This window comes from Epinephelus moara, chromosome 4, assembly GCF_006386435.1.
Source record: "Epinephelus moara isolate mb chromosome 4, YSFRI_EMoa_1.0, whole genome shotgun sequence".
NCBI lineage: Eukaryota > Metazoa > Chordata > Actinopteri > Perciformes > Serranidae > Epinephelus > Epinephelus moara.
Window position 1 is genome coordinate 24,429,901 of NC_065509.1, and position 12,704 is coordinate 24,442,604.

At 37.4% G+C, this 12,704-nt stretch overlaps 1 protein-coding gene across 3 annotated transcripts in view; it reads left to right on the top strand.

Moving 5' to 3' along the window:
• Positions 1 to 9,711, top strand: part of klhl4 (kelch-like family member 4) — a 56,432-nt gene extending 46,721 nt beyond the window's left edge. For all 3 annotated transcript variants that reach the window (XM_050043021.1, XM_050043022.1, XM_050043019.1), the window contains exons 10-11: positions 6,023 to 6,194; positions 6,555 to 9,711. In XM_050043021.1, the coding sequence (XP_049898978.1) occupies positions 6,023 to 6,194; positions 6,555 to 6,614 (232 nt within the window). In that variant the 3' untranslated portion in view covers positions 6,615 to 9,711. The remainder of the gene's footprint in view (positions 1 to 6,022; positions 6,195 to 6,554) is intronic.
• The last annotated feature ends 2,993 nt before the right edge of the window (positions 9,712 to 12,704 follow it).

Genomic DNA, 12,704 nt, shown 5'->3' on the forward strand with positions numbered 1-12,704 from the left:
TTCTATTTAACATCACATAATCTGTATCATTATTTTGTAAGCGGAGGTAATGAAAATTAAACAAGGTTTCTGCTACAGATTAATTTTAATAAACATAAATGAAGTTGCTATATAATTTCCAACCAAATTATGTTTAATTTTTAATATCTGTTTACTGAAATAACTCAGTAACTCAAATAACATAATTAAAGTGAACATACATCTCTCCAGCGCTGTCTGATTTCTCTCTATTTCCTGTGTTTAGTCGATTTGACAACAGCTCACAGGGAGACTGCAGATTCTTAATAGGTCTTAAAATGTTTTAAATTCAATTTCATAAATGTAAGGCCCTAAAAGTTATCTTAAATAGTCTTGAATTTGAATTTGTGAGTCCTTACTTTCCACGTAAATTTTATCTTATTTAATTCATCCATCTTTTTATTAATTTTTGTCCAAAATGAGTCACATTTTTTAATTTGAAAGTTCACATTTCCAGTGTTACAAATCTTTAAACTTAAAGTCTTTTTACTTGTTTACTCACACCTATGTGTTGGCAAAATATACTTACCATTTTACTGACCTGCAGTGCTTGAATAAGAAAAAGATGATTTGCCAAAAATCTGCCTTAAATTTGGTTAAAAAATGACCTTGAAAAAGCCTTAAAAAGCATTAAATTTAATTGTCAGATACCTGTCAGATACCGTCGCAATTCGCGACGTTTACTTAGAAATTCTCCTTACAGTTAAGACTAGGTCCTTGTAAAGATAAAAGTTATTCACAAAGCATCTTAGACCTTAAAACAGCTGCTAATGTATAAAAACTGTTAGGAGCAGGGAGGAGGACTTTTTAAGAGGCTTAAGGGTTTCTGAAAGAGAGGAGAAAATGGTGGAGACACAAAGAGGTCGGAGGAATATTTTCCAAATGCTGGATGACAGTGGGTAACGCTACAGATTGGATCATGCAGGGATGATATGTGTGGTCAGTCTCATTAGGGATACGCACACATTTCACGCCTAACGCTAAACGCCACAAATAAAATGATCACAACACTAAGATATTTGGAAAACTGGAAAAATGCATCAGTGCAGCAGTGATGACTTGGCTCTGTCACAACCAATCACATCTGTTAAAAGAAAGCATCACACCTAGCAACGGGGTCAACCACACCTCTTCACTAAGATAAAAGTTTCTGTCCCTTCCTTGGTTAGAGTTGCTCTGAGAACTTTCCTAAATCACTCCTAAGCTAAGACTCCTTAGTTAAAACCTTTAGGCCAAGTTAGGAGCTCTCTGAGAGAGTTCTCAGAATGTTTGTGAATACGGCCCCTGGTATCTGACAGTTCAGTGATGTATGAAACAGTGATTTTTACTCACTGAAAAGCATTTTGAATCATTTGCATTGAGCATTTTGTGGTCTGTTAGCCTCTTTTATCAATTTATCAGTCTCCAAGATCAGAAGGTGTATTAACATTTTAATTGCATGTATTTGATGCAGCAGAAGTCGGGATGGACTCGCTTTAACATTACACAATATAATATCAAATAATTACGAGTATATCAGTGTCTGCTCAGTCACATGTTTATGAGCAGTGGTGGAATGTAACCAGGTACATTTACTCCAGTACTGTACTTAAGTACAATTTTGAGGGACTTGTACTCCAGCTAAGTATTATTGCTGTTGTATAATACTCTATACCTCCACTCCGCCACACTTTGGAAGCAAATATTATAGTATTTTTTCATAACTAGATTTATGCGATAACTTAAATCACTAATTTCTTTGCAGATTCAGATTATTATTATGAAATACAATAAACTAATAAAGGATGATGTAGGTTTTTTAAATTGAACTACCCATTAGTATACAAAGTAAATAAAATAAGCCCCACATTTACCAGCTGCTACATTTGAAGTGATTAGTGATTAATATATTAATGTATCACCAACTATAATTCACTTTTATAATATATATGAATCTGAAAATGGCCATTTTGCATGATGAGTACTTTAAGTACTTTAAAAGTATTGTAATACTTCTGCTTTTACTTAAGTAAAATATCCAAATACTTTTTCCACCACTGTTTATGAGATGTTTCACTTATTATATCACATTTTCTGACTGCAGATCACATTCTGTCACATCATTATTTGACTTAATTCACCTCACACTGATACAAAACTACATGAGGCAGCTTCAGTCCTTGGCAGTACTAAGTCTCAGCAAGACATGGCTGCATTTTTAAACATTTAAAGGACCTCATTACCCAGAAATAATTGAAAGTAAATCATAAAATGTGTCTTCATTTTCAACTTAATGATCAACATGGTGGAAAAAAGTCTTCTTTTTTTTAAGATATTTTTTTGGGCAGTTTTGCCTTTAATTGATAGGAAAGTCAAGTGTGAGGGGGAGGGAGAGAGGGAGTGACATGCAGCAAAGGGCCACAGGCTGGAGTCGAACCCGAGCCACTGCGGCAGCAGCCTTGTACATGGGGTGCCTTGTCTATCCACTAAGCCACCAATGCCCCTGAAAAAATGTCTTTTTCAGCATGTGCCGACAATGATAGGCTGCCAGCTGCTGTTCAAGAGACAATTTTGCTTTTTTTTTTAATATTCGAGATGTTATTGAAAGTTAAAACAAGGTGACAAGGACAAAATAACCACTTAACAGATCTATCAGGAACAGACTCCCATACAAATGTGCAAAATCAGATGAATGGGGAAAACACAAAAACCAACACACTGGCATGTTCTCCAAGGTTAAGCACAACAGTCCATTAGTTACACTGAATCACTAAATTGACTTCTAAGGTACAGTTCTAGTTACAGCCAATCAGTGAAAGGGCAGCATGTAAACAAAAACTGATCAAGCATGTTCAATACAAAGTGTGGCACCCTCTCCTGAGCAGACACCTGAGCCCTTGTTGTAGCTCATTCTTTGCAAGGGGTCTGGTGCTTTTCCTGCAGTGTCTCAGTAGTATCAGTTTAGCTGTTGTAAAAGCCAAAATAATCAATTTCTCTTCAAAGGAGGACAAGTACAAGTCCTGACTTTGTATTAAATAAATAACCTGTTGGATATTCTTCCACAAACCTTTAATAGCTGGACATGTCCAGAGTACATGTAGGACAGAAGCGTTGTTCTGGTCACATCTCCAGCAGGAGGCTATTTGTGTCAGTCTCCACTTATATAATTGTTGTCGTGTCTGATGCCATCTGTGTGTTGTTCTCAGATGGATAAACCTATTGCTCCTTTTTTGAGCATGGTATTGATGTTAGTCAAACATGACTTCCAGGCCTCAGGCTATGTCTGCAGCCACGTCCCCTGCCCGTTGTTTTGTTTTTTCTACTTTGATCAAGGTGTCACAAAACTGTTCCTGCAGTGAGTGATAGATCTTTGAAGAAGTGTCCTTACATGATGCTCTAGTAAGCATTTCTTCTTTGGGGCTGCCTGTGGGACAGCTAAGAGGGCTGCATACCCATTTAGACAAGGTACTTTGCATTTGGACATACCGTAAAACTTCAGTTAATAGCCCGGGCCATTATTTGCTTAAGTCACTGAAATCAACAGGCCTCTATTTGGGACAGGTCTTTAATTCCTTTCACACACAACTGCTTATCAGCGAAGATGGGAAATACAAATTGTCTATTAAAACAAATATTACTTGTTCAAAAATTAGGCTTCAGATTTTATATTAATTATGAATCATTCTTTTGATCTACCTCCAACAGACAGTGCATCAGAGGGAGAGTGAGTCACGACACTTGAGGATTACGGCACCCGGTACACTGACACATCACCACTTTATCCTGTTAAAACAGTCCACACAACTTTATGAAAAGCCCTTTTGATTCTTTTGATCTGAGGACCCTTACAGACTAAAGATATGAATAACTTACAGTGTAATTGAGGAATGGACACATAATTTGAGGTAGCCAACAACCCGGTTTTAAACATGAGAAGGACTTCCATTAGAAAAATGCACTGCTTGGCAACCAGACCAGGCCTCTCATTGAGACAGGCCTTTATTTGTCAAAATGTGTAGCCACACCAGGCTGGTAAGAGATTTAATTGGGACCAGGCTTTTAATTGAAGTTTTACGGTACCTCCAAAATGGATTAGCTTGTAATTTCTATTTGTCTACAGTTTGGTTAAAGCTCAGAAATTGTTTACATAGTGTCCAGTTAACCACTTTATCTCCAATTAGAATCCGAGTATTATTCCATAAAGGTGCTCAAGAGGATTTGAAAAAGTCCCAGCGGTCAGTTCGCAGTTTATTCCATTGTAATTTAGCATCAATAATAACAGATTGATCTTTCTGTTGTAGCGATTGTGCATCAAATTGTCCTCTGGAACCAGCTTGGTTTATCCCTTGTGTCACGCTTCATGTGCTTTAAAGAGACAGTTCACCCCATAATCAGTGCTATCTAGAGTCTACCTAGCTTGTTTAGGTGTGAGTTGACGAGTGTTGTCGATATCAGTCATAGACAGGGCCGGCCCTGGGCATCGGCAGTATAGGAGAACACTAAGGGCGCTGTCATTCATCGGGGGTGCCACTAATGGGGGAAGAAAAATCAAAATGTTTATCTTTTACTATTTTTTACTGATACTAGTACTGCTATTATTTTGAAATGCCACATCAGGCCACAACAACATAACAACATAGCAAAGCCTACTAAATAATAGAGAGGTCTTTTTTTGGTTTCCTGCTGTCAAAACGACAAAAGCTCTCTGGTGCCCACCCAACTATCACTAGACATGAAAACAACAACATCTGTGTTGCAGAATCAGCAGGAGGAGAGCTGGTTATCGTTACCTCTGCTCAGCTCACGGAGGTTGCATTGATTTACACTGTGAGGCGTTCGAGCTCTATTCAGTAAAAAGGAGAATTAGGCAGAGGTAAATTATGACCATCTCGTGATGTGTTCAGTGTCATCTTGTAAAATGTAGCTTTTGGTGGCAAACTATAAAATAGATATTAGACAGGGAATTATGACGTATCATATGTAGTAAAAGGGCTTTTCGCTTATTTTTTGAGCATGTTTATCATGTGAAAGAAAGTTATGTTAACGGTTGTTTCACAAATGTGTGTTATAGTGTAGATTTCTGTGTTTCCCTGGAACAAAAGAAGAATAAATAACAACAAAAAACAAAAGAAACATCAATAAAAACATGCTGTTGGCTATGAAATCGTTATTTTAAACACTGGTATCCGTTTCGGCCTAGAATTTAAAAATCAGTGCATCCCTAGTTTAATTAGAAAGTTACTTTGTACATTTTATTATTATTTTACAATGTCATATATTATTTCATTTTTTATTCTTCTTCTTTATTCTTCTAAGTTAATTTGTTATTGTTTTTATACTATATGTACAACATGTTACTTAAAGCAAATTAGCACAAATTATTATTTTATTTTTATTTGCAAGGTAGTTTCTTTGCATTTTGGTAATTAATGTGCAGTACTTTGTCTACAAACATGTTTGGGGGTCAGGGAAAGACTTGGATCAGGCACCAAATGTGCTAGGGCCACCACTGGCTATAGAGACGTCTGCCTTTTCTTGAATATACTGGAGTAAACAGCACTTAGCTTGTGGTGCTCAAAGCGCCTATAAAGTATAGCAATGTCTCTTTCCAGAAATCATGACCCGGTGGAGATAATCCTCAGACCTTGTTGCGAGGAACTATTTTCTTTCTACCAATCTACCGAAGCCAACTGTATCATCCTGCAGATCCATTATATTTGAAAGAGGGCAGACATCTGTACGGCCGATATCTCCAACACTCTGCAACTCACACCAAAACACTGTAGATAAATAGCACTACAGGAAAAAGAAAAGTATGAATTTTTCAGTTGGGGGTGAACTGTCTCTTTAAGTTTCAATCTGGCTCTCTGTTTGTGCTGAGAGGGGTTGCAACGAACGTATGGGATGTCTCAGTGGACATGGGACACTCTTTACCTATTGAGATTTTTGCCATTTGGATGAATAAAAAACCTTCATTTTCCATATCAGCCGTAGTGCAGAAATAATCCAAATATTGCAATTACAGGTATGATCCAAAGACGGACACGTGGACCACTGTGTCCTCACTCAGTGTCCCCCGGGACGCAGTGGGTGTTTGCCTGCTGGGAGACAGGCTGTATGCTGTGGGTGGATACGATGGCCAGACGTATCTGAACACCGTTGAGTCCTATGACGCACAGAACAACGAGTGGACTGAGGTAATCGCACCAAAATGCATTTATCACAGTGTAGATGTTCTATTGTTTGAGATACATAAATAAAACTAGGGAACTTGTGACATTTTAAATGGTTAAACTTTTTAATTAGATTGTAGTTTTTGTTGCCAGCACTGGTGACATGTAACATCAGGGTTCCAGTTAAAACCCCTCAGGAGCATAAATCTGCTCAAGTCCCTGAATCCTATCAATATTTTATAGCTTTCTTCTCCTCTTTTTTTCGCAATATGTTTTTCCAATCTTGCCTCTGTAACCCTCTTATCGGCATGAAGTAAAATAGGATTCTTTTTGAAGACAGCCTCAGATGAGAGGCTGCATGTTAACCTCTCTGTCGTCCTGTAGGAGGTCCCTCTCAACATTGGCAGGGCAGGCGCCTGCGTGGTGGTGGTGAAATTGCCTTGAGCGTTTTGTCTCACGACAGCATGGGAAACAAATGAGAGAGCGGCGAAGAGGAGTGGACAAACAAAACAACGGATCAAGGACACATCCTTCGAGAGTCGTGGTTTTTTTTTTTTGTTGTTTCGGGGTTTTTTTCATCTTCTTTAACTTGGCTGTCCACATTTTTCAGAGGGGAACACAGACAGAGCCTTGCCCATAAACCATTGTTTCTATCATTAGTGGACATGCCTGCCCACTGGGGAGGACTTATTCAGAAACTGGAATGCACTGCACATTCTCCACATTCTCAAACGATCAAGAATTTCCATAGACTTGGCTAAGCTGTAGCAAGTGCCAAGGCTTTGTTGTACTGCTTTGTTATACTAGTTTTCTGAAACGTTCTGTGTATGTTCGTAAGATTAAATGTAAAAGTTACATTTTGAGAAAAAGAAGCCTGCAGGTTAGTTTACATCTATACAGAGACTTTTCTTATCGGTGCCATCACATGAAACAGTATATTTTGGGGTTTATATTTCACTTTATAGCCACTTCAAATGAAAGTTGTTATGATATATAAATGTCACCACGTACCTGTGTCTTTCCTCAGTGGGTGGTCTGAACAGATTCTTTCTCTTTTGCGGAGGAGACCACTGTGAACGCTGAGGGCGACGAGTTCGTCCAGGCTGGTTTGAAAAAACAGGAATGAAATTTTACTGAATAATATATTTGGATTTTTTTTTTATTATTATTATTATTGAGCCTGTAGCTACAGAACACCAAAGTCATTTGCTTGTCTTAGAAGTCTTGTTTCGCATTAAATAAAAGTTTACAAAATTGTGAATTACAGAAAATATATCATATTGATATTTCACATTGCTGTACAGATTTTTTTGTGAACTTTCTGAAACTGCATTTGTGTTGATAGTGCAGCACCAGTGCAGCCTGGTGACGACAGTTATTATTCTTTTATCTTTATTTCTGGGCATGCTGGCTGAGCGAATGTTTAATTTGATTTATGCAATATTATATATCGAGATCACTCTGTATTTTTAAGGACATGATGCCTTTTGGATGTTATCATTTACAACACAACCAGTGGGTTAAAGGAACACTTCACCCACAAAATAACCATTTATATATCAGTCAGTCACGCCGTGTTACCTCGAGTTTGTAAAAACTTTGTTTTCTCGAAGTGCTCCACAGAAAACATTGAACATATTGTTGCATTGATTGATTGGGGACCGTGTTTAACAACAGCAAACTATATCAAAACATCCATTTGCAAACTCTTGCACACCTCGTGCAGTATAATCCCAGTCTCATTTAGCCAGTCGTATGCTCAGTACTTCCCAAACACATGCACTTTCACTCAAACGTTAGTATATAAAACCAAAGTGAAAGAGAAACTTACCTATGCTCTCTTCCAGTGTTAATTTTGACAGATATTTTAGTCTTGAGACGAAAATGTTTATTAGTTTAGTCACTTTTTAGTTATTTTTATCCTTCATAGTTTGAGTCGATGAAAATTCATGACATTGTAGGTAGTCATTGTAGTTGTATAATAACTTCATTTAGACCATTTTTTTCTGCAACTACAAATAATTTCCGCACACTTCCGAAACTGTCGTTTCTCCAGCAGTGTTTGACAGTTTTAATGGGTGATTTACGAGCACACGCTCACTGGTCATCATTTGAAAAGCTCAACACCTCTCTATTTATGCTCTCAAAAACTTTGACAGCACAAATAACTAATCTGAGACAACTGGGATTTGTACCCAGGTTCATTTTAAAGTCTGTCTTTAATCTCATTGTTAAGAAGCAGAAAAATAATCCAATTAAAGCCTGAATTCTTTCTTAATCTGCAACATGTTAGGTTTAAACTTGTGTCCTCTCAGAGCCGGTGATTAAAACTAAACTTAAATCTCTGTCAGAGAAAACTGATCTGAGTTCAGACTTTGTACTTACAGCACAGATAACCGAGCCTCATACCTGCCTTTCAAACAGCATCAACCCATAAACCTTCTGGAGAAAGTCCAGGTTTGATCTGAGTCCTGTTGGCATCAACAGATGTGAAGTCCAGCGGCTGGTGGCTGCTTGCTCCGCTGCCATTCAGCGACTAAAAAGCGGAGCTAACTGCTAACAGCCACCACTGCAACTAACAAACGCCACAAATCCATTCAGCAGCTCCTCCATTCATAGTCAGACACACACAGCTGATTATTTACTGCTGACAACTCACAACTCACACCAACGGCTGATGCTGCTCCAGTCTGAGTGTTTTTTTGCGCAGACTATTTGCTTCATGCAGCATTTTTAAGACAATTGCTAGCACGGCCGTTCTCAGCTTTTTAGTGTCCGATAGTCCACCACAAACATTTTCGTCTCGTCTCAACGAAAAATGAAGCACAGATTTCGTCTAAGTTTTTATTATCAAGATCTATTTTAAGCTTGTCATCGTCTCATTTTCATCTTAGAAAAAAGGTTGTTGACGAAAACTTTTCGTAATTGTTTTCGTCAACGAAATTAACACTGCGCTCTTCAAAGCCAGACTGTCATTAAGAATTTTGTAGTGAACGTGCATGTGTTTGGAAGGTTCTGAGCTTTCGACTAGATAAAATAGACTTGCATTATACTGCAGGAGTTGTGTGAGAGTTTGCAAACTGATGTTTTGATGTAGTGTTGCTGCTGTTAAGGATGGTCAATATGTTCGCCATTTTCTGTGGAGGCGTGCAAGAAAACTGTTTTCTTAAAGAATTCAAGGGTACACAGCATGACTGACAAACATTTACAAATGTTCATATGAGGGTGAGGTCGTCCTTTAACCTAGAATAAATGGCAGACTATGGCTACGAGGCACTGGGTGCACCCAAACCAGCTATTTGAGTCTAATGCGCAGCACTCAGAAACCTGATATCCACAGCACTTCACTAATGTGACTTTGATCTGAAATTTTTAGATTCATAGTTGGTTGTTCTGCTCATAAGAGTTCACACATTACTAACTTTATCACAACGGGAACAATTTGTAACTGTAATTATGACACGTTTTTGGGGCCAAATGTTAGTTTTTATCATAATTTTGTACAGCATGCAAACCTATAAATAAAACAACATCAGTCTTCTCTGCACGTTCAAATCCATGTTTAGAGCTGATTGTGGCCCCTCGGCGGGCAGATTTTGATTTCTCTTGTTGTTCTGCTAAAAGTAAACTAAACTGATTCTTTGACTAAACAGACTTGGAAACTACTTTGATGTCGGCATTAACCTCAGCGTTCTTCTCGTTGCAGCACCCACTTTTTAAATCAAGCAAGCATGTTTGTTGATTTCACTCGACAGACTGAGGACCAACTGCTGTTGCTTGCCTTTGTGTTTTTTCATTGTTTATCCTCCAAATAGTTTCAAGGTCCCCCCACCACTCCACCCTCCTCTCACTTGTTTGGTGAGATTTCGATGGTTTTTGCACACAGAATACCAGCTTATATGTCTACATCGACAGTTTTAATTATTTTTCACAAGACACGAAACATTACACACCTTTATCTTTTTCATTTGGAGGTATATAGTCCTTTTTGCACCATCCGTATCTCAGCTGATGCAAAGATAAATCTCCTTCTCCAACTTTCTATTTCTGTTTATCTGCATCTCCTCCTGTCAGATCTTAAAATGGAGATCAATAAAGGATAATAGCTTTCACCTAAGTTCACCTCTTCAGAGTATAACATTACTGAAAGCCCCAGCATGTAGAATATTTATCTCGATATATCTCTGTCCAATTAATTCAAAGGCATAGTGTAATGGCTGTGGAAACATGAGCCCATAGTGATGAAAATAGCTTTATTCAATTTGTCCCTGCGATGGATATGATTGTTGCAAATGTGCAACATTATATTCTTCTCCTGAGGGTTAGCTCAGTATTGCCCCATTTTAAATTCCACATCTGTTAGACGAAACTGTTTTGCCGACTCAGTCTAGTTCCACCCGCAGTTTTGCAACCACAGTTTAAAACAAACAGTGAGGAGGAGCATCACATTATGAGGGTATGATACATTACCTCAAAGTCATTAAGCTTCCAGAGAGGGCCATAGGGAAAATGTGCTTTTCCAGTGTGTCTGCAGGTCTGTAAGTCTTAAATATTATAAATATTAGGCCTTAAAAGTCATTAAAAAAATCTTAAATTAGAATTTTTGAGGTCTTAAGTGGAACAAAAAATTTCAGACATTTTCATTTATCCATTTATTTTTTGACAAAATCATCAGGTTTCCAGAGAGGGCCATAGGAAAAGTGTGCCTCTCCGAGGTGTCTGCAGGTCATTAAAAGTATTTAAATGTCTTAAATCCAATTTAATAAATATTAGGCCTTAAAAGTCATTAAAAAGTCTTTAAATTTGAATTTTTGAGGTCTTAATTGCCACAAAAATTCTATATATTTTCATTAATCCATTTATTTTTGTCAAAATGAGCCAAGCTCTTCTGCCTGACAGTCCACATTTTTGACAATACACATCTTTAAACTCACCCTTGAACCTAATACTGACTTTTTATTTTATTTATTTCATGTTTATTTGTATAGGGACAAGTATGTAGCATACATAGACGCCACACCGCAGCATTTATAGCCTAAGCTCATGTGCAATGCCCCTCCCTAGCTGGGCCTTAAGATACAAAAGACTCAGCAACAAGAACACAAGTGACAGTGCAAAGCACAAACAACAATAGAAATACAGACAAAACAATACAAGACACAAACTGCAATACATAATTAGCACCATAGAGCAGGAAGCACCAAATTATTCATGACTGCACAGGTGATTCTTCTTCAAAAACTGTCTCAGTTTGACTTTAAAGTTGTATTTACCTGTTAGCAAAATGTAGATGAACCTTATTCTTATAACCATAAATATATATGCTATAGTTTTATTCATATGTGCAATGCTTAAATAAGAAAAAAGATGATTTGTCCAATAATAAAAATGTTAAATATTATCTTAAAAAAGCTCCTAAAAATCGTTACATCTAAGTGTGTGATGCCTGTAGACACCCTATTTATGATACAGTACAACATTTCAATGGCAGCAGACACACTTTCACTGCAGTAGTTTGACTGTTGCTACATTTTTTTAAACTGGAACTCCTAATAAAGTATAAAACTCAGTGATAATTTAAAAGTAAGGTGGTGCAGCGCCGACTTAACTCAAAGCTAGCTGAAGTTGGAAAACTCTGATATAAAAATCCCATTATGATTATTCTTAGAATCTTATTATTAAACCCTTTTAGGTGTTTTATATGACCTACATTGAATAAAACACATTACTACATAAGAGGATCCTCAGTTTCCATTTAAATTTAATCTGAAAACTGAATGTGTCGGCTAAATATTACTATATATTTAAGTCACCTTCAATTTTTTTTTAAGATTATCACTGCCCTAATTAAAATCAACCCTTTATTCTTCTTTGAAAACAGCCCTAATCCCAATGTATGGCTAATGAAGTGAATAATTGAAGCTAGAAACACCACAAAACAGGAGACACAGAGAAGTTAAGATGATGATTTAAGATTTAGACAAATGAGATGTAGATTTTGCACATTCAGTGTAGACTGTAGCTTTTGTTAGTGCAGACGCCCCAACACAAATGTACACTGTCAGCGCCTGGTTCAGGGACTTTGCAATAAAAATATGCAAACAAAGTAATAAAATTTGCATGCATCCATTTTGGTGTTGTTAGTGAGCACTCTGCTTCGTTCATCTTAGCAGTTTGGGCTCTAGTATATTCCCACCAGTATCACACACACTCACTCACATACTGTATGCTCCTTCATGGTGATGTAATCATATCATAAATTATCAAGAGAGGGTGCTGTTGCACTGCAGAGAACACGCCAAACTACACTTAACCACCGCAAACGGCAAATCAAAGATCTCCAATACCATTACTGTTCATAATAAATGTCAGCCGGCATTAAGGATGCCAAGGACAAATACTTGAGCTAATAACCCTGCATAATTATTGAGACACGATGATGAAATGTTGGGAAATTGGATGTTAAGGCGTCTCCTTCTCTTACTTTCAAATGAGCATCTTGCTGAGTTTTAAGGGGAAGCACGGAGAGGATGA